General features: G+C 37.5%; 1 protein-coding gene across 3 annotated transcripts in view; it reads left to right on the plus strand.

Annotated features, from left to right (window-relative positions):
* The first annotated feature begins 3,642 nt into the window (after positions 1-3,642).
* The window catches only part of ZKSCAN5 (zinc finger with KRAB and SCAN domains 5), a 30,928-nt gene continuing 11,424 nt past the window's right edge, over positions 3,643-23,146 (plus strand). The window contains exons 1-5 of one of the 3 annotated variants that reach the window (XM_074225161.1): positions 3,643-3,848; positions 4,016-4,532; positions 9,325-9,463; positions 12,363-12,454; positions 13,034-13,169. In XM_074225161.1, coding sequence (XP_074081262.1) covers positions 4,122-4,532; positions 9,325-9,463; positions 12,363-12,454; positions 13,034-13,169 — 778 coding nt within the window. In that variant the 5' untranslated portion in view covers positions 3,643-3,848; positions 4,016-4,121. The other 2 variants (XM_074225162.1, XM_074225164.1) reach the window with 2 other exon arrangements.

Raw genomic sequence — 23,146 nt, forward strand, 5'->3', positions numbered from 1 at the left:
AATCAATTGGGTTGAGAAATCTATTTTACCCTAGAGGAAAGTAGGAGTGAAAGGGAAAGGGAGAAAGGAGGGAGGAGATGATAAAAGGGAAGGACAATTGTGGGAGGGGTTGAAGAAGGACAGGATAAAAGGAGAGAGAGAGAATAGACTAAATAGGGATGGGGGGATAGGTTGGAGGGAAATGCGGTTAGCAATAGTAACTATGGAAAAAATATTGAAGCAAGTTTCTCTGTTAAAGACCTCATTTCTCAAACAGAAATGAGTCAAATTTATAAAAAAGTTAAGAGCCATTCCCCAAATGATGATCAAAGATATGAACAGTTTTCAGATGAGTTATCAATACCATCTATGGCCATATTTTTAAAAAATGTCCTAATTCAGTATTGATTGGAGAATGCAAATTAGAACAATTCTGAAGTTTTACCTTTATACTTTTTGGATTGGTTAATAGGACATAAAGAGAAAATGACAAAAGGTTATGGGATATAGAGAGAAAATGACACTATAATGTACAGTTGGAGAGTTGTGAAATAATTCAACAATTCTTAGAGCCATTTGGAATTATACCTAACTTTAAATCACTACCAGGTCTATATTCCAAAAAGAGATGAAAAACAAGAAGGAAAAGGATCTATATGTATAAGGATATTTATAGCTGTTCTTTTCTAGTGGCAGGGAATTAGAATTTTGGAAAATTGAGAGGATGCCCATCAATTGGGGAATGATTGAACAAATTGTGGTATATAATTATGATTGAATCTATTCTACTATAAGAAATGATGAACAGGATGCTCTCAGTAAAACCTGGAAAGAGTTACACACACAAATGCAATGGGGAATGTACTATATAGAAAGTAACAGTGATATTGTTGAATGATTAGTTACTAATGACTTACTTTTTTTCAGAAATGCTGTGACCCAAGACAACTCTGAAGGACTTATGATACTGAATATTATCTCTCCCCAAAGACAGTTGATGGTATCTGAATACAGATTGAAACATCTTTTTAAATTTAACTTTATTTTTCTTTAGAGTTCTCTTTTTTGGGAGGACACAGTGTTTACCTTCACTACTTGACTATTATGCTAATGTTCTGTACGACTACCCATTTTTAACCTATTACAAATAACTTGTTTTCTCAGTAAGAGGGAGTAGGATGAGAAGGGGAGAGAATTCAGATCTCAAAGTTTTAAAAATGAATAGTGAAGCTTGTTTTTATATGTAATCAGGAAAAAATAAAATTAAGATGCCCAAACTATGAAGGATACATGAGGGAAGATGCTATCTGAATCCAGAGAAACTTCTTATAAATAGAAGTATGTACAAAATGATTATACATAGACATATACATTTGTGTCTAATGATAGCTATCCCTGGGGGAAAAGGAAGAAAAAACAAAAAATAATTAAATGATAATTTTAATATATGGTTTAAAAGAATAGCAAGTTGTACATAAGCTTATAAATTCATGTGAAATCATCTTTTTATTTCATTATGTTATGAAATGCTTGTTTTGTTTCATAAATTATAAAATAAACCAATTCAGATGAGGGAAGATGAATCCAGTAGCAAAATCTTTTCTAGTATTTCAACTTTAAAGATTCCGAAGGGCCAACAATTACCTCAGAAAACAGAAACATTGTCAATCAACTCGAAGCCCTAATAGTGTTAAATTTAGGTAGAGAAAACCATCGAATACCACTGCTATAGGGGCAGAGGGACTGCCAGGGCACTGGAAGATTAAGACCACCTACTGGTCAAATAATCTTACTAGCCCCATGAGCTGGTTTATGAGCATGACATTACACTTGTCTACTCAACAACTAGCAATGTGCTTGGGCAGGTAGAACACCCTTAGTAAATATTCCTCATGCAGGATTATTCCTCATTTACACCTAGGAATGGTTATTAAATACTTTTTTCAGAGCAGGGAGAGCTTGAGAACAAAAGAACTGAGAACTTGAGTGGGGAAAGGGAAATATGTTTGAGGACAAGAAGAACAAAGATACAGTAAAAAAGAGACACTGCAAAACAAATCTCTCCTCTGTTTCAGGGACTGGTAGAGAACCATGGAAGACTAAGGGAAAGCGTCTTAGCTCTATAAATGAGTGTTTATTAAAATTGTAGCCCCCATAGGGCGGCTAAGTGGTGCAGTGGATAAAGCACCGGCCCTGGACTCAGGAGGAGCTGAGTTCAAATCCGGCCTCAGACACTTAATAATTGCCTAGCGGTGTGGCCTTTGGGCAAGCCACTTAACCCCACTGCCTAGCAAAAAAACTAAAAACAAGTATCCACCTCAATCTAATGAAGACGCCATGCAGAGATGGCTCCTCTCCTCCGTCTCACCTGCATGTTCTGATTGGTCCTTTGGGTGGAAGGGAAGCGTACACATTACATCATCCGGCTTTTGCAGACTTAGTACCTAAAGAAGCTTCTAAGGGAAAATCTTTTAACTAAGTTAGAAGGAAATTTGGAGATTAGTATAAACTCCTGATCTTTAAAGCTCTGGTGTCTGGTCTGGGGCTGAAGGGGTCGGGGCCAGGGCCCGGGTCGGGCCGGCTGGAGGACCAAGTGTGCAGGACGGCCAAGCCTGGTGCTGTGTAGGGAGCCTCTGGGGAGGGCGCGGCCTCGGGGAGGGCAGAGCCTGGGGGTGGGCAGAGCCTGGGGAGGGCAGAGCCTGGGGAGGGCGCAGAGCCTCGGGGAGGGCAGAACCTGGGGGAGGGCAGAGGGGGGGGCAGAGCCTCGGGAGGGCAGAGCCTGGGGGGGGCAGAGCCTGGGGGGGGGGCAGAGCCTCGGGGAGGGCGCAGAGCCTGGGGGAGGGCAGAGCCTGGGGAGGGCAGAGCCTCGGGGAGGGCAGAGCCTCGGGGAGGGCGCGGCCTCGGGAGGGCAGGGCCTCGGGGAGGGCAGGGCCTGGGGGAGGGCAGAGCCTGGGGGAGGGCAGAGCCTCGGGGGAGGGCAGAGCCTGGGGAGGGCGCGTGCTCCCGGCGCCGCACCTCGGGCCCCTCCTCCCCGCCCCCCGCCCGGTCCCACGCTTCCGGAGCGAGGCCCGCGGCGGGCGCCGTCGGGAGCTCCGGAGCGGGCACTGCCGGAGCGCGGCCCTGCGCCCGGGGGTGGGGGCCCGGAGCTGGTGCGGGCGCCAGAAGCCCCGCCCCGAGCCGTGGCCGCCGCCCGCCGGCCCACTCACAGCGATGCGAACCTCCGGGATTCCTAGAGAGGACTCGGAAGTTTATTCCGGGAGGGGAAGGGGCGGGCCTTCGCGGCCCTGCCAGCCAAGGGCAAGGAAGGCATTGATTTAGTAATTTCCCGTGAGTTTGGGCAAGTCCGGGGAGTGAGGCGGCCCCTCCTGGGTCTCCTGGAAAGAACCACTTACTTCTCCCTGGATTCCTCCCAGTGGCAAGTTCCGCCGCCCGAAGAACGAGCGTCCCGGGGGACAGCGGAGCCGGGCCGCGGAGGGAGCCTCGGGGCCGCCGGGGAGGCTCCGGCGGCGTCTCCCGCCGACTAGGCCCGGCCCTGGTCCCGAGCTGGTGCCGGGACCCCGCGTGTCCGGGGCCGGGGCCCCGCGTGTCCGGGACCCCGCGTGTCCGGGACCCCGCGTGTCCGGGACCCCGCGTGTCCGGGGCCCCGCGTGTCCGGGGCCCCGCGTGTCCGGGGCCGGCGGCTGTGCCGTGAGCGGGCTGCGCCGCTGCTGCCGGGAAAGCTTGGCCGGCGGCTTCCAAGTCTTGTTTGCTTAAACGGGAAAGTCTTCTCCTTTTTCATTTCTTCCTTGTCGAATCCCTGGGCCAGTTGGGATTGTCGTTTGGGATTTGGCCCGCCGTTAAGAAAGGATCCGCTTACCTGGATGGTATTTGTAAGTTTGGGTTTTATTACTTGATACCTAGTAACCTTTATGTTGGTTCGAGCTTTCCCTTTCCCACATTTACTCCTGTGGTTAACTCAGCAAACTTCCCTCCTCGTAGCATTGACGGGAACTTTGTTATTTCTTTATGCTAATAATTATTTTTAATGTGCCATTAGGTCGCCTTCTACTTAAAGTGCCATTCAAGAGTTCTCCTAAGAGCAGAAGTGGGTTTGAACTCCACAGGTCAGAGCTTTTAGTGAAGCATTGCTTTGGGTGCGAATCATGCCCAGAGAGTCGAGAGAAGCCGCGGCGCTACCCACCGCAGTTCATCCTCCACCGGAGCAAGAAGGACTTCTGATAGTGAAAGTGGAGGAGGAAGATTGCACCTGGATGCAGGCAAACAGCCCTCCCAGCATGGAGACCTTTAACCAGCGCTTCAGGCAGTTCCAGTACTACGAAGCGTCGGGGCCCCGGGAGGCTCTCAGCCAGCTACGGGTGCTGTGCTGTGAGTGGCTCAGGCCCGAGATGCACACAAAAGAACAGATTCTAGAGCTGCTAGTGCTGGAACAGTTCCTGGCCATCTTGCCAGGACAACTTCAGGCCTGGGTGAGAGAACATCATCCAGAAAGTGGGGAGGAGGCTGTGGTTTTGTTGGAGGAGTTACAGAGAGACTTTGATGAACAAGGAGAAGAGGTGAGGAGAGTGAAAAATTCCTACTGATTTTGCCAATGAGGAAACAGAAGGGAATTGGGTGATTTGGGAATCACCTAATATTTGTTTAATTGAATTAAGGAAAAAATTGGAAAATTATCTACAGTTTTTTGTACTCTGATCCCCCTTAGGATTTTTTTTTCTTTTAAATTCTACCTGAGTCCTAGTCTGAAGCATTAAGTATCCGTTATATACCAGGCAATTGTGCATATGAAACAAATCCCTTTTCTAAAGGAACATTATAATTCATAATAAAAATTTCTCAACATTTAAAAAAGGAAAACAATATTCATTGTGCCTATCTGAAGCAGATAGGTGGTCTGAACACCTTTCCTTTCACTATTCTTTTGGGGATATAAGTGGATTTTCTTGTTTTTTTTTTTCTGTAATGGTTTTTCTTTTTCCCATGCCTCAGGTCACTTTGGGCTTCTGACTGTACTCTGGATTTCTCTCTAAAAACTCCTTTTTCTCTCTTTAGACACTTCACAGGTTCATTCTCTGTGAGTACTCTGGGTGCTAGGCATGGAACAGAACAGAACCTTTTCGTCCTGGTATCTTTGGGCAAGTTTTCCAACGATCTATTTAACATTTCATTCTTTTAAAATTGAAATAGCAGGACCCTCCAACCTAAGACAAATAACCTTGATTTCAGAGAATGGCTGAGGAAACTGCTAGATTTTCTTCTTGCTCTACTACCAATTGCTCCCTTTTCACTAAGCTCATTTGGTTCTTTTGTACTATTAGCCAAATTCTATCAGAACATTAATAAATCGCTCCCAAGGTGCTACTTTAGACTAATACTTAGTCATCCTGAACTGCTTTGTAAAGGCATCAACATCATTAGTTTATAGTATTCATTGAGCTAAATACTATAGGGAGTAAGAAAAGACCTCAAGATCAGATATTAACTGATCCTAAAGAGGCTACCCCAAAAGGAGGTATAATACTGAAAGAACTCTATAAATATAATCAATTGAAGACAGGTAAGGCGATTGCCAGGGTGACTAGACTGAGAGGGGTTAGTAAAGCCTCCGGTTAGGCACTATGTCTTTATTTCAAACTGGAGATGTAAGGACCAAGATCACCAAGAGAACATGGTTCTTGATAAAGGAAAACAAACTTGTGAGTTATTTGAATTTTTCCTGTTAGCTACTCATTTTGATGTACACAGGGGATACTCAGTTCACTTTGTATTTTTCTGTACTCTTAGTATTCCTAATAATTTTTTTCTTTTCCTTTGATGCTTTATGTTTTAGCCATTTCCAGTATTTTCTGTGTGTCTCAGTTTTTGATGCTTTTGTCCTAATTGGGCTTTCTAGTGTTTGCTCCTTGAAGGGTCTCCATTCTAGGGTGGTCTGTCAGATGGAGGTGGGAGAGGGCAGGAAGAGATTCAATAACTAATGTTAATTTAGTTTGGGCAAGCTAGAGGTGTGTGAAATAAGATTTTAAAGGAAAGTTTGGACCTAACTAAACTAAAAAGTCTTGAAAGCCATAGTAAGGAGTCTATATTTTATCCTTGAGACAGTAGGAAACCCTACATGATGTGAACAGAATCGTGTATTAGGAAGATTACTTTAGCCATGGTGTGAGTAATGGATTAATAAAGGATGACAGAGAGACCAATTGGGAGGCTATTTTCATAGTATGAGTAAAAGAAAATAGTAGTCCTTGCATTGTGGGTAGAGAGGAGAAGAAAAATGCAATAGAGAAGTCCTAATCTCTGAAACTGGGAATTTAAGGATGTGAGAACTAGAAAAGACATAGAGTCCAAGATGACTCCAGGTTGAGAGTTTATTAAAGTAAGAGAATTTGGGAGGAGGGGAATTTTTTGCTAGTTCCTTCCCTCACATTAGCTCCAATTTATCCTATGTGTGTTTTATTTGAATGTAGTTGTTTGTAGAGTGACTCTCCCGGTTTCATTGTGGGCTTCTTACTCTTTTTTGTCTTTCTTTATATCCCCCCAGTCCTTAATATAAGCTCTAGTGTATAATGGATGATTAATGGATGTGTGTTGACTTGACTTTGGTATGGGGATAAGTTAATAAATTTTGTTTTGGATGTGAAGAATTCGAAGTAATTTTGAGTTATTCAGATTGATAAAATTTCACTTCATTAGAACATACTAGATTGGAACTCAAGTAGAGGTTGTGATTCATAGGTGAATGAGATTGCCAGAGGAGAACATGGGAGAGAGCCAAAAACATACCCTTGAAGGATTTTTTTTAAAGAACCAGAAGAACTGTGAAGAAACAGTTAAAAAGGAATGGGAGAATCAAAAAATAAATATGTCATGGAAGAGGAAGTATGGAGAATGTTGTTGGAAGTATCAAATTATGTAGAAATTTCGAATAATCTGACTAAGAAAAGATGGTTTGTCAAATTTAAGATTTAAGTAAAGAAAAACTTTCTATTAATTAGAGCTATTCAAAAGTGAAAGAGCTTGCCTTAGATAAGTTTCCCTCTCCTGGAAGACTTCAGTCAATTACTGTTTATTTTGTAGAGGTGAATCCTGTCTAAATACAGTTTGTATTTGACTCAGATGACCTCTGAAGTCCCTTTCACTGACAACTTGAAACTGTAAGCAGGAAAACTTTCTAGTTTGGTAGTGAGGAGGAGAAAAAGTATAACTTTTGAGGACCTGATAGCCAAATGACCTAGTGTCTGTCAGGCTATATGCCATTGTAGAAAGAATGGTTGGAAAACAACAGATATGAACTTGAATCATAGAATGTTAAAACTGGAAGAGACCTTAGAGAAAAACTGATCTAATTTAATTTATTTTTATTAGAAAACATTTTGTTTTCTTTCCCTTCTATCTTCTCACTTCAATTAAAAAAAAGGAAAAACAAAACCTTTTAGACAAATTTTCATAGTCTAGTAAAACAAATTCACAATTGGCCATGTCCAGAATTGCATGTCTCACTCTGCATCTTGAGTTTATTGCTTTTCTCTTAGTAAGAGGACAGTATGTTTCTTCTTCAGTTCTGTGAAATCATGATTGTACATTGCATTGGTGATCTTTCAAGGTTACTTGATTTTGCATTGTGTTGCCTTAGGAATTATTCTTCTGGTTTTTCTCAGTTTGCTTTGCTACAGTCTATAAAAGTCTTTACAAGTCTTTTTTTTTTTTAAAAACTGTACCATTTATCATATGGCATGGTTAGTATTCTATTACATGTATGTTCCATTGTTCAGCTGTTCCCCAATTGATGGATACATTAATATACAATTCTTTTATAGCACAAAAGAACTTATGGTAAATATGTATAAATGGATCCTTTTTCTCTTCCTTTGATTTTTTTTTTGAGGGGGGATATTGGTATAGTAGTGTTATCACTGAGTAAGAAAGTATGCCTAGTTTCCAAACTTTGGGCATTGTTCCAAATTGTTTTATAGTAGGTTAGACCATTCAGCACACGTTAATCCTTCCAACATTTGTCTTTTCCTTTTTTTTGGGGGGTGGTAATTTATCATTCTAATAGGTGTTATTATCAGAGTTGCATTTCTCTAATTAAGTTATTTGGAGCATTTTTTCTCATGATTTTTTTTTAGGGTTTTTTTTTTTGCAAGGCAAATGGGGTTAAGTGGCTTGCCCAAGGCCACACAGCTAGGTAATTATTAAGTGTCTGAGACCGGATTTGAACTCAGGTTCTCCTGACTCCAGGGCCGCTGCTCTATCCACTGCACCACCTAGCCGCCCCTCACATGATTGTTAATAGCTTGAATTTCTTTGGAATTTACCTATTTATATTTTATGACCACTTATCAGTTGAAAAATAGCACTTATGAATTTGAAACAGTTCCTTAAATAGTTAAGAATTGAGATCTTTGTTTTAGAAACTTGATATTGTAAAGATTTTATTTTCCAATTGCTCTTTTATCTAATTTTAGCTATATTTACTTTGTTGCATAAAACACTTTTAAATTTATGTCTTCAAAATTGCCCATTTTATCTTTTATGATCCTTCCATGTTTGGTCTTGAACTCTTTCATCTATGCATCCAAATTACTTCCTTGTTTCTGTAATTTGTTTGTGATATGACTTTGAATATTTAAGTCTCTTATCCATTTGTGACTAATTATCACATAAGGTATGAGGTGCTGGTCTAAACCTAATTTCTTGTTGTTGTTCAGTCATTTAAGTCTTGTCTGACTCTTCCAGACCCCATTTTTTGGCAAAGACACTGGAGTGGTTTGACATTTCCTTCTCCAGCTCATTTTACAGATGAGAAAACTAAGGTAAATAGGGTTAAGTGACTTATTCAACTTCATGTCTAAGTCTGGATCTGAACCTGGGTCTTTCTGACTCCAGGCCTGGCACTGGACTCAATTCACAGTGCTACTAGGTACCCCAAACCTAATTTTTACCAAGCTGCTATTAAGCTTTCCCTTCAGTTTTTGTTGAATAGTAGTTTTACCCCAGGAACCACAAGTATTGATAACCTATTCATTCTGTAGATGAGAAAGTTGAGGCTTAGCAAAGTTAAGTAACTTGTTCAAGGTGACAAAATCTACTACACCTTATTGCCTTAGACCCAAAGGTCCTTGAGACCAAAGTGAGAACCAAGGGAAAGTGATTATAGCAATCTACTAGAATTGGCTTTTTCTATTAATCTCTATCTCCCATTTCTTAGTCTCAAGTTTTTCCCTTGCTTGCTGTGAAACTGAATAATTTAGTTCCTCCTTTATATTTTATCTGTTTAATATGGAGGCTTGGGTTTTCTTAGTATTCCTGATATTGTTCTCTAAAATGATGCTTATTTGCTGTCCCTAGGTTCCTGATTATCCAGAAGTACCCCTTCAGGAAATGATGCAACAGAGAATGGTGCAGGAGTCCCTGAATATCCAGCTTCAATCCATGGACACCCAGGCTGAGAGTGGTCCCCAGAAACCTCTCTCTTTGGAGACAAATGGTGAGGGAGCAGCACTGTTCATTGATGGGCATGGGAAAATCCCTATGGAATGGAAAATGAGAATGTTGGACATAACAAGTAAAAGAATTCTGTGAAAGAAAAGTAAATATTGTGAAGTTGAGAACTTAGTTTGGAAGTCAAATTAAAGAAATTTAATTCAGCTCAACAGTTACTAAATTTTAAACTATACTCTGAAAATATGAATGTGAAATAAAATAGTCCTGCCCTCAAGAATCATTTAGATCATGGGTGTCCAACCTTTCAGTTTTTCTGGGCTGCCCAACTCCAGTGCCCACCAAAAACTTGTCAAAGGCTGCATATAAAGTTTAATATTTATTTATAACTACAATGTAACCTGTATCACCATTGAGTATCATAATAAAATGTAATAATACTACATGAATAGGCTTTGAGGTTCATATGTGTCCTGCAGACTGGACACACCCGATTTAGGTCAATAGAGGGGATGGAGGTGTGCAAACAAAATAGAGTGAAAAACCTGAAAAACTGGGGAAGATTAGGGAAAGAGATAGCACCTGGGGGGAGGCTTTAAAGGCAAAGATTTCAACAGATGGAGTTGGTAATTGGGGAATGAAGAAACATAGAAATGGGAAGAGTAGGATGAACAGTCCATTTTGCCTGGAATGTAATTCAGTAAACGTGTGCAAAGCACTGGACTAGTGTTTGGTGTATAAAAGACAAACATGAAACCATGGTCCCCCGGGAATTTTCATTTTACTAAAATGTCCAAGAAGAGCATTATAAGATTAGAGGAGATAGGACAGACTAACAATAGCAACAAAGGCAAATAAACAGTGACTAGCACTTACAGAGCACTGGTCTAAGCATGCTGTAAGTATGATTTCCTTTGGTTCTCCTAAAACTCTGGTAGAAGTAGAAGAAATTGAGGCCAGCAGAGGTTAACGTTTCTTGTCTGAGGTTACACAGCTTGGAATTGTCTGCAGTGGAATTTGAATTCAGGTCTTCCTGGTGCCAGGCCTGTGTTCTATCCTCTGTGCCACCTAGCTGCCTTGTAGAGAGTCAAGATGCCAGGGTAAAGAATATATTATTCAGTAGCTAGTGGAATCACTGAAGGTTTTCAAGTAGAGGAATAGTGATACATTAGTGAGAATACTAAGGCAGCAGTATTAGAATGGATTAAAGGGAAACTGAAATTAAATTATAATGTTATTACAGTAGTACAGCTAGGATTGATAAGGGCTTGAATTAGGGTTTCAGTGCAAGTAGACAGTAGGGAATGCATGGAGAGGTAGACACACTGTAGAAGTAGAATGGACAGAACTTGGCAACTTATTGGAGGAAGGAGAGAGAAGGGATGACTTTAGGAAGTTCTGAGTGATGAGCTAGCTGACTCAGACAAGTGAGGCAGAGATTCACAGGTACATTCTTTCATCCTTCTTTGTAGTTTAAAGTGATTGCTGATAGTGATACTTGACAGATATTCCTTGAAAATAAAAGCTACACAAAAGTCCTTCTCCAGTGTGTTCTAATGTGTTCATGTACTATTTTGCTGCTATTTGTAGCACTCCTTACTGTTTGTAAATCTCCCTTTTAGAGTCGACCTCTCAAAGCTTATGCTCAGAATGAATCCTCCTTTACTTGATTGCAGCATGCTTGGCTGATCGCTATTTCCCCTAAGTAATTATACCCGATTCTTTAAAGCTGTGCTTCATTGTGCCCTTAAAACATATTCTCTATTCTTGTCTCACTTCACCTTGACAGACCAGTTTACTAACTTATATCAAAGACATTATGGAAAGAAAATGAATAATTAGTGACCTAATGCCAGTTATTATGATGTTAACCTATATATTTTTGTTCTTTTCTTTGTATTTACTTTTCTTCATAACCAACTCTATTTGATTCTTAGCTATCTCTTCAAGTCCCTTAGGGTTTTCCCAACTCATTACTTTCACTCTCCCTAGGAGTAGACACTCCCCTCCACCCTCCATCTCCCCCTTTCAGTTTATCCTCTGACTGAAGGAGGCTTCATTATTTAACTGGGTACTACTCTTGTGTTCAGATCCTTAATGTCATTTAGAGTTATCTAATAATAATTTGGCAGTCATAGCACTTTTTATGTTTTTCAGATTTATTCTTCCTTTTTTTTGCTTTGATGTTCAGATCCCTGAACAATTTTTACTGCTACTTTTACAGTCATCTTTTTTTTTAATCACACATTAATTGCTTTTCATTCAAGACTTCTTTGACCCTTTGACCTTATTTACTTTCTTGGTTTTCTATTTTCAGTCTTTTCTCCATTCTACCTTTAGGCCACAAATAGAAAGCAATTCATATGTACCAGGCAGGTAGTAAGGACTGGAAAAACTGTTAACAAGATCTAAAGAACTAAACAAATATTTGGTCAAGGGAAAGTTTGAGGTAAATCAGTCTCAACCACAATGTATCCCAGGGTCAGGGTAACTCACAGGTAGAGCTTGAATGTATGGAGGAAGACAGACAAGGTGGCAGCAGAAATGCTAGCAAAGATTTAAAGAACAGCGGCATTAAATTCAGAAGTAGAGATTTGTTGGATCTAGATTAAAGTGTGGGCTTTATATTGTCAGAGATGAGGGCTTACCAAGTAGTAACCAATCAACAAAGGTGCAAAGACAAGAATAATCAGATGATCTATATAGGGCACAGAAATGGCTTGATTGAAGCATAGTGTCCATATTGGGGAAAATGGTAAATAAGGTTAAGTACAGTAGAGTGAGGGGCCCTATTTTTATGGGCAATGAAAATTAATTAAAGGAGTTTAAACTTGAAACAACAGGCAGTGGAGTTCCACTGTAGGTTTCTGAGCAAGGGAATAACATGATGACCTTGAGGGGTAGGGCAAGGCAATTCTCACTCAACTCCTTTTCTCCTCCCTCAGCTCTGCCTGTTTCCCAGATTCCAGTTATTCCTCAGAAGGGAAATCTTAGAGACCAGCAGATGGCAGCTGCATTTCACATGACTGGGGCCCAAGTGAGCTATCGTCCTTTCTCTGCCTTCATTGAAACCCTGTGGCTACTCCTTTGATTGTGGCCTTGTATGCTTCCCTTATCCTGTAATTTTTTTAGGACCTCCTCCCCCCCTCTGCCCACCCCACTTTCCCCCAGTTAAAAAACTTTACTCTAAATTCTTTTCCCAGAAAATAGACCCATCTTCAATTGGTCCCCAGTTCCCTATGTATTTTCAACTCTGCTTTCCTCCTCTCCATTTAATACCCTTTCTAGTGAGACACATAAATTATTGAATAATTATAGAAATGTTAAAACTGGAAGAAATTAAAAGATTATATTGTCTAACAACCTCATTTGACTGATGAAGATATTGAGATCTGTAGAGGCTAAGTGACTCGCCCAAGGTCACACAGTGAGCCAGTGGCCAAAACCAAGAGTAGAAGGAAGGTTTCCTAACTCCTAATTTAGTATTTCTTTTATGTAACACCACACTGCATATTTCCTCCCACTTCATTCTGCTTTGATGTTTTGATGCTCTGCTGTCCTTTATTTAAGAGCAGAGCACAGGGAACAGGAACTGAGCAGGGATCTCATGTTTCAGACACTGGTGAAAATTGAGGATGTAGCCGATGTGGCTGTATCTTTTATCCTGGAAGAATGGGGACATTTGGACCAGACTCAGAAGGACCTCTCTAGGAATGACAGACAGGAGAATTATGAGACCATTGCCTCAGTGGGTAAGAACTGTTTTCATATTATGGATTAGAATAAATTAGTTTTGTTATGTTGTATAGGACATTTATATCACATGTAATTATGTGTATATGTGCATGTATCTCTCCCTTCTCTTCCTCTATTGTTATGACTTAAATTTTTAATTATGAACTAGAAAATCATCAATAAACATGAACATTTGCATATAAAAATAAGAGGATTGAATAGGAAATCATCAATTTGGTACAAAATGATTTTAAAAATATATATTGAATTTAATTTAACAGACCAGCATTACTCTGCTTATCTTTGTTACTTTGTAAGCTTCCTTCACTATTTTTTATGTATTTTTAAAATGTTTCATTGTTCATTTTTTTGGCATCACTATTACTATCTCCTACTATGCTCCACACACACACACACACACACACACACACAAACACACACCTTCCTTTTAATAGATAAATTTAATCAAGAAAAGCATTTGTGTTGAATGTTTCTGAAATTTCCTGTCCTTTCTGCAATTAGAGGTGGGAACCATGCTTTATCAGTTTAATGGAGTTCTGATTTTTTTCTGTATTGATCAGTGTTCTTAAGTCTTTTCAAAGTGGTTATTACATAAATAATTTCCTTGGCTTTACTCACTTCAATCTGTATCAGTTCATAGAATTCTTTTATGGTCTTTAAAACCATGCTTTTTGTCATTTCTTATAACATAGTAATATTCTATTACATTTTTTTAGTATGATTTATTTAGCCTTTCCCAACTGGTTCCCTAGTTTACCTCTAGTTCTTTGCTGTAACAAAAATATATTTGTACAAAATATGGGTAGTGGTTACTTTTTGTCTTTCTTTGATTTCTTTGGTACATATCACTGGGTCAAAAGTTATGATTTAGTGACTTTGGGTATAGTTCTAAATTTCATGAATTAGTGTACCTTTCCTTTACTAGTCCTCCAATAATTATAATTTTCCTATTTGATCTTTTTTTGTCAGTTTGATGAATATGAGTGATTTTAGTGCCCAAATTCTCATTATTAGTGAGAGTAGCTGTTCTTAATGATTATTTTAATAACTCACTTTTTCTTTTGAGGACTGTCTATTCAAATGACCATTTTATCTGTTATATGGAAAAGACTTTGATTCTTTTTTTTTTCTTTAGTTTTTGCAAAACAAATGTAGTAAAGTGGCTTGCCCAAGGCCACACAGCTAGGTAATTATTAAGTGTCTGAGGTCGGATTTGAACTCCGGTCCTCCTGACTCCAGGGCCAGTGCTCTATCCACTGCCACCTAGCTGCCCCAAGACTTTGATTCTTAAGTATTTGTATTCAGCTTGGATATCAGACATTTATCAGAAGGATTTGCTGCAAATATTTTTTCCAGTTAATTGTTTCCCTTTTAAGAATTTAAAATATATTCCTTTTGTATGTGCAAAAACTTTCAATCTTAACATAATCAAAATTGTTTATTTTTATCTCCTGGTGATCCTCTTTTCCATCTTTAATCGAGAATTCTTCCTCTACTCATAGCTGTGAATGGTATCTATCTCCTTCCATTCTCCTTGAATTTTTATTGTCTTTATATAAGTTATATGCATCAGTGGAACTTATTTTGATATATTATGTGAGTTATTTAATTAAGCCTAATTTGTCTGAACTGCTTTCCAATTTTCTCAGCAGTTTTGTGTAATAATGAGTTGTTATTCCAAAGATTTGGTGTCTTGGGTTCATTGAAGACCATTCTATTATGTTCAGTTGCCCCAGCATCTTGTGTACTTAATGTGTATTGTTAATCTGACCTATTTTTAATCAATTTTTGTGATTTTTTTCTGTAATATCATTTGAGATCTGACATTATTAGGCTCTCTCCCTTCTTTTTTTCCATGATTTCTTTTGGGATTCTTGTCCTTTTATTCCTCCAGTTGAATTTTTTTAAAAACTTTTATTATTAAGCCAGTGGAGTTGTGACTTGCCCAAGGTCATACAACTAGGTAATTATTAAGTGTCTGATGCTGGATTTGAACTCTGGTTATCCTGACTCCAGCTGGTGCTCAATCTACTGTACCACCTAGCTGCCCCACTCCAGTTGAATTTTGTTATGATTTTGTCTAGTTCTATAAAGTAATCCTTTGGTAGTGGGGACTGCATTGAATCTGTAGGTAGTATTGTCCTTTATGTAAGTATAGTTCTAATTATTTAATTTTTGTAAAAAGTGTTTTGTAATTGTATCTATACTGTTTCTATACTGTATCTGTATATATTATATGTATATGAAATATATCCTGTGATTTTGATTAGATTTTTTTCTATCTCTGCTAAGTTTTGTTGTTATATAGGAAGATGTATGATTTTTTGACTTTATCCTGCTTTTTATTAAAATTTTTACTAATTTTTATCAATTCTACTTATTAATGTTCCTGTTGATTTTTAATTGAATCTCTTAGAAACTCTTGTCATCACAAAATGACAGTCTATTCACTTATTCCCTCAATATATATTTTTAGTTTTTGTTATTTCTTCTCGGTCTATGTTTAGTCCTTCAATTTGTTTATTCAGTTTAGTTGGGTTTTGTTTTTTTTTGCAAGGCAGTGGGATTAAATGACTTGCCCAGCGTCCCATGGTTAGTAAGTATTAAGTGTCTGAGGCAGGATTTGAACTCAGATCCTCCAGACTCCAAGCTGGTGCTCTATCCACAATGCTACCTAGCCCCCCCCCCCCCCCAATATAGTTTTCCTAAGATTATAGGCAGTATTTGAGAACATATGAAATAATAGAGCTACTGGAAAGGTTTCTAATATTTTTCATTACATATAATGATAACTCTTAATTAACAGATGGAACCTGTTGACCTTAGTAAGGAAATATTTTATTTATTCTCATGTTTTTTAACCTCCTGGGGGATGTATTTTTTTCAAAAGCTTTTTCTGCACTAGTTCATATAATCACATGATTTTTGTTACTTCTGTAATTGTGGTATATTATATGTGTAATTTTTCCTAATATTGAATTTAAACCTGCATTCATATTATAAAGCCAACCTAGTCACAATGTATCATCTTTTTAATATGTTGCAGAAATTGCTTTGCTAATTTTGTAAATTAATTTTTAATAGCAGTTCTTACTATTATTAGTTTCTCTGTTTTGACTCCTTATTTTTGCTGTTACCATATTTGCCTCATACTAGGAGTTTATTAAAATGTCATCTTTCTATATTTCCCTTGCAAACCATTTATGTAAAATTGGAGGAGTTTTTAGAAAGTTTAATAGAATTCACTTGTAAATTTATCTAGTCCTGAGGTTTTTCTTTTGTAGCTAATTTATGGCTTGTTAAACTTTCACCCTCTCCCCCACACACCCTCCACTTCAAGATTTAATTATTTAATTTCTTTTTTTCTTGTTCTTGTAATATGGGTTTTCTGTATATCCTGTATTCTCATGAGTTTATGATCTCGAAGTTCCTTCAGTAGTGCAGATTGCAATTCATCCAGTGCTAACTTATCTTGTTAGACTTCAATGTTTATCTTCTATTCTTGTTCACCACAAGAGTTCCACCTTTGTGCTGGAGACCTTTGATTTTTCCTGATATTTTGAAGTTACCAGTAGAGTACTCTGGCCATTCAGTTATCATTTCTCTTAAAATCTTAGCAGATTAACTTTTTTTCTGTCATTCCTGGCACCCTTTCCTTCTGTTCTGCTTCATGCTTTTCTTCACCAGTTCTTTGGCTGCCTTCTGTGTAAAATTCGTCTTTAGATTTTAGTGGTATTCTAGATCTTGAAATACTAGTAAAACATTTGTTTTAATAGACCTTTGCTTTTATAGGAAGCTTAACATCAGGGAAAGTATTCTGTAATTTTCCAATAACAGTCTAAAATTCTAAAAACAGCCTTCTCAAGATCATTAGGAGTCCTTAGAGGTTATAAAAATAGAAAATAACCCTGTTCAATGACTTTCTGAAATTAGACCTTAATGGTGAAATTAAAACAGGGAGATATGTGTGAAAAGAAGTATTTGCCAGTGTAATGGAAGAGATAGTTGATACCCTGTCACAGAGGAATTGGATTCTCTGTAAATGGTTAGATCTTCCAGATGCTGATAGTGTTGATTACATCAAAACCCAAGATATTGCCAAACCTGGAAATGAGAGAATAATTGTCCACACAGGAAAGAATTTATATCAAGGTTTCAACAGGATCTTCATGTATACCCAATAGAGCTTATCCAAACAATATCCTCTTCAGTTTTTTGAATTTTTTTAATTTTGGGAATTTGGTTTACCTTTTATTAGTGAATATTAACTAATGGTTTGCTTTTGTCATTATTTTATTTTAGAAGGTTTTTATCAATTCATTTTTTTATTTTCAATTTTTGTTTATTGGATTTTGAGAATTTTTGTTTTTTGTGTTTAGTTGGGGTTTTTTTTGATTTGTTTACTTTTCTAAGGTTTTTTTTTTGTTTCCCTGATTTTTTTCTCAATTAATGAAAGTGTTTTAGAAAAGTACTTTCCCCTCTATCTTTGGTATTATCCCCAAAACTTTCGTATATTTTCTCATTGTTGTCATTTTCTTTGATGGACTTACTCATCTTTTATGATTTTGTTTATTGCTGCACATATTTTTAAGGATTAAATTGTTTGTTTCATTGAAATAGGATTTTTTTCAAGGATTCTTTATTGATTATAATTTCATTATATTATAAAGTATAAAATATGCTTTTCTTTATTTGAAGTTTTCATACTTTAACACATGGTCATTTTTTTATAAAGGTTTTATGCATAGTAGAGAAATATACTTTTCTTGTGAGGTCTATTGTATCTATCTTTTCTAAAATTCTATTCATGTCTTTCATTTCTTATTTATCATTTTGTTAGCTTTTGTCTGGTTGAAAGGAGCCCAATAATTATAGTTTTGCAGTCTGTTTTGCCTTGTAATTAGATGAACTTTTCTTTTAAGTACTATACTCTTTGGTGCATATATATATATATATATCAATACTTTATGTTCTTGTATGTGTTTAAAGAAATGATCAGATACGAAATCCTCAGTTTATATTTTAAAGTCCTCCAGAGTCTGTCCCCTTCCTCCCTTTCTGGTCTTCATACATTTTAGCCCTTTCCATGCATTCTCAATTTAGCTATATTGTCCTCCTTGCTAATCCCTACTCATCAATGACCCTTCAAATCCTATCTCTGTATATTTGTACTGGCTGTGAGGCCTGAAATCCTCTCCTTCCACCTCTGTCTTAACTTTATTTGGCTTTCTTCAAGTCTCAGCCCAAATCCCATCTTCAGCAGGAAGCTTTCTCTTTGTTAATGTCTTCCCCTCCTCCATTGTCCCACTTGCTAATAACTAACTTCGCTTTAAAGATTATCTTTTATATTCTGCTTAAGTGTCTTGTGTGCACCTAAATTTTCACTTCTGTATAGAATTCTATATAGAATAACATATATTCTATATGTTATCTCCTTTCAGTCAAATGTGAGTTTTTTGAGGTGAGATTTTACTTCTTCATATTCCCACTGTTTGACACTGTGCTTGGCACATAGTTAGCACTTACTGATACTTTGTAGCTTACTAAATATTGGTATTATTTCATTTTCTGTTTTGTCTTTAAGAATAATGTGGTTTCCCTACTTGTTTCTTATAATTATGTCTGTTATGGTTATAATTCCTTCTTTTACGCTATTGAACTCACTTGAAGGTAAGTTTTGTTATAGATCCCTATTTAAGCTCTGTGAATCTTTATGTTTCAAGTTCATGTTTTACAAACAACATATTTTAGGATTCTGTTTTCTCATTCATTTTATTATCTCATGTTTTATGCATGAGCTCATACCATTTATGTTTGTGGTTATGATTGAGAATAGTTTTTCTGCCTTCCCTACTCCCTCTTTAAGTATTGATCAGTACTAGAAATGTTTAGTAAAAAGTGTCTGATCACATTTCTCTGCCCTCCTCTCTTCTAACAGATTTTGATCACTGGTTCTTATACTTTTTCTTTTTGACCTCCTCTGCATTGAGATTATCATTTTTTTCTTTCAGATAGACTATTTTTTTTTTGCAAGGCAATCGGAGTTAAGTGGCTTGCCCAAGGCCACACAGCTAGGGAATTATTAAGTGTCTGAGATTGGATTTGAACCCAGGTACTCCTGACTCCAAGGCCAGTGCTTTATCCACTATGCCACCTAGCTGCTCCCAGATAGACTATTTTTTTTTTTTGTTTTTGTTTTTGTTTTTTTTGCAAGGCAATGGGGTTAAGTGGCTTGCCCAAGGCCACACAGCCAGGTAATTATTAAGTGTCTGAGGCCAGATTTGAACTCAGGTACTACTGACTCCAGGGTCAGTGCTTTACCCACTGTGCCACCTAGCCGCCCCAGATAGACTAATTTTTAAAAAAAAATTTTCATTCAGCAACAGAAATATCTCCCAATATCCATTTTCCTTTTAGAGAGTTATCTTGTTAAAAAATTTTTTTGTTTTCAATTTTTGCAAGGTAGTGAAATTGAGTAACTTGTCCAAGGTCACACAGCTAGGTAATTATTAAGTGTCTCAGGCTGCATTTGAACTCAGGTCCTCCTAACTCCAGTGTTGGTGCTCTATCCTCTGTGCCATCTAGCTGTCTCAAAAAAATTTTTTTTGAAGAAAAGAGCAAAAAAAAGTACAAATGATCAACATATTGATAATCTGAAAATATATATATATATATATATATATATATATACTGTACTATACCCATCAACTTTTCGCCTCTACAGAGGAATAGGGTATGTAGTATTTTCTCATGTCTTCTTTGGAGTATATTTAAGTTTTTTTACAAAACAATTTCATTAAATATTTCCCAATTAAATGTAGACTTTTTTTTAATCAATCAGTTTTTAAAAATTTGAGTTCCAGGGGCAGCTAGGTGGCGTAGTGGATAGAGCACTGGCCCTGGAGTCAGGAGTGCCTGAGTTTAAATCTGGCCTCAGACACACCTGGCTGTGTGGCCTTGGGCAAGCCACTTAACCCCATTTGCCTTGAAAAAACCTAAAAAAAAGTTGAGTTCCAAATTCTCTTCCTTTCTCCTATCTCTCCACCTTCCTTGAGATAACAAAACAATTGATATTGATTACATATGTGAAGTTATACAAAATATATTTCTATATTAGCCATGTTATAAAAGAAAACACAAAAAAACTGGAAAAAATTGTGCTTACTTTTGCATAATTGAGTTCATTCTCTGACTTGAAATAGCATTTTTCTTCAAGAGTCCTTTGGATTTGTCTTGGATCATCATTACAATGTTGTCTTTACTATGTGCAGTATCCTTTTGGTTTTCTGCAGTTCCCTTTGCATGAGTTCATCTTCCTCAGGTTTTCTGAAATCATTCTGCTCATCATTTCTTATAACCATTTCTTATAACCCAGTAGTATTCCATTCCATCAGGTTATTCCATTCCATCAGGCTATTCCCCAGGTGATGGATATCCTCTTGATTTCCAATTTTTTGCTACTATAAAAAGAATTGCTATTTTTCCATTCTTTGCTCTCTTTTGCACACAGATCTAGTGTTGATATTGCTTGGCTAAAAGATTATGCACAGTTTTGTAGTTGTACATAGGTCCAAATTGTTCTCCAAAATGCTTGGACCAATTCACAATCATCATCACTACAAAAGTATTCCCTATTTTTCCATATTTCCACCAGCATTTGTTATTTTCTTTTTCTGTCATGTTAACCGATATGATAGGTGGGAGGTGATAATTCAGAATTATTTTAATTTGCTTTTCTCTATTTATCCATTTTGATCTTATCTTGGTATATGGTGTGGGATGTTGATCTGTGTCTAGTTCCTACCAAACTACTTCCTAACATTTGTTGAGTTCTTGTCCTAAAAGCTTGAATCTTTGGTTTTATCAAACACTAGATTACTATTGTCATTTACTACTATGTAATATGTACCTAATCTATTACACTGATCTACCACTCTATTTCTTATCCAGTATTGGATTGGTTTGATGATTACCACCTCATATTATATTGTGAAATCTGGAACTCCTAGGCTGCTTTCCTTTACATTTTATTGGTCCCCTTTGGTTTCATTGGCTGACCTTTTCTTCTTCCAGTTGAACTTTATTAATGTTTTTCCTGAGTTTATTAAATTTTTTTCAGAGTTTGATTAGTATGGCACTTATTTTTATTATATTGACTCAGCCTTCTCATCAGCAATTAATATTTCTCCAGTTGTTTAAATCTATATTTGTAAGAAAGGTATTTTACAATTATGTTCATATAGTTCTTATATTTGTCTTGGCAGATAGATTCTCAATTATTTTATATTGCTTTCAGAGTGCTATATTGTTCTTTGTGATTTTTCTCTACTCTCACTTTACCCCTTATAATCTTATTCAGTTTTCACCAGTTAGGGAGTTCTTTACCAAGAAATTTATATTTTCTGGTTTATTGAATCCTGGGTTATTTAGTTCTGTTGTTTCAGATTTTTCTTTACCCTAGTATATTCTATTGTTCTACCTCTGATTTTAAATCATTAACAAATTATTTTGATCACTGCTGCTTTCTAATACCATTTGTGGTCTGGTTCTCTCTATTTTTTGATTTGATATTCTAGATCTTTTATTTCTCCAGATGAATTTTGTTACTGCTTTCTCCAGAATTACCAATTATCTCTCTTTTTTTTTAGGTTTTTTTTTTAAGGCAAATGGGGTTAAGTGGAAATTATCTCTTAATTGTCAAATTCAATAACTTTTTTTTCAGTCCTCATTCTTCTCAACATCTCTACAGTCTTTGATCCCATTAATCATTCTTTTGTCCTTAATATTCTCTTTTCTCTAGATTTCTGGAACATCACTGTCTCATGGTTCTGACCATTCTCAGTCTCCTTTATTGGATCCTCCTCCAGATGACACCCTCTAATTTTTGGTGTCTATCAGTGTTATGTTTTGGGTCTTCTCTTCTCTGCTATTTCATTTGGTGATCTCATCAGCTCCCATAAATTTAAATACCATTTTTTATACTGAATATTCTTTTTTTTTAATAAATTCTTTTTTTTAGTTTAGTTTTTTTTTTTTTTTTTTAGTTTTTGCAAGGCAATGGGGTTAAGTGGCTTGCCCAAGGCCACATGGCTAGGTAATTATTAAGTGTCTGAGGCTGGATTTGAACTCAGGTACTCCTGACTCCAGGGCTAGTGTTCTATCCACTGTGCCACCTAGCCGCCCCTATACTGAATATTCTTAGATCTAATTGTCCTGCCCTTAGTTTTGTCTTTTGTTCTCAGATAAGACTATGATATCAGGGAGATGATGCTAGGACAAGCACATGAATTGGATTTAAGTGAGGGGGTGCTGTGCCAAGTCAAAAGCTTCACTTTCTCCTCCAGAGCCGTCTGCATCCAGTGACCAGATATGAATCAGGACAACTGGAGATGGTCCTGGATGGGAGGCATTTAGGCTTAAGTGACTTGACCAAGGTCACTCAGCTAGTAAGTATCTGAAGCTGGATTCAAACTCCTGTCTTCCTCACTCCAAGGCCAGTATTCTATCCACTGCACCACCTTGCTGCTCCAACCTCTGCTGTCTTGTGGCTCCAGGCATTTTCTTTTTCTTTTTTTTTTAATTTATTTTTATTAAAGATATTATTTGAGTTTTACAATTTTCCCCCAATCTTGCTTCCATCCCCCACCCCCCACCCCCACAGAAAGCACTCTGTCAGTCTTTACTTTGTTTCTATGTTGTACCTTGATCCAGATTGGGTGTGATGAGAGAGAAATCATATCCTTAGAGAGAAGAGAAGTCTAAGAGGTAACAAGATCAGACAATAAGATATCTGTTTTTTTTTTTCTAAATTAAAGGGAATAGTCCTTGCACTTTGTTCAAACTCCACAGCTGCTTATCTGGATACAGATGGTACTCTACTTTGCAGACAGCCCAAAATTGTTCCTGATTGTTGCACTGATGGAATGAGCAAGTCCTTCGAGGTTGAACATCACTCCCATGTTGCTGTTAGGGT

The sequence above is a fragment of the Macrotis lagotis genome, chromosome 2 (genome assembly GCF_037893015.1).
Source record: "Macrotis lagotis isolate mMagLag1 chromosome 2, bilby.v1.9.chrom.fasta, whole genome shotgun sequence".
Lineage (NCBI taxonomy): Eukaryota > Metazoa > Chordata > Mammalia > Peramelemorphia > Peramelidae > Macrotis > Macrotis lagotis.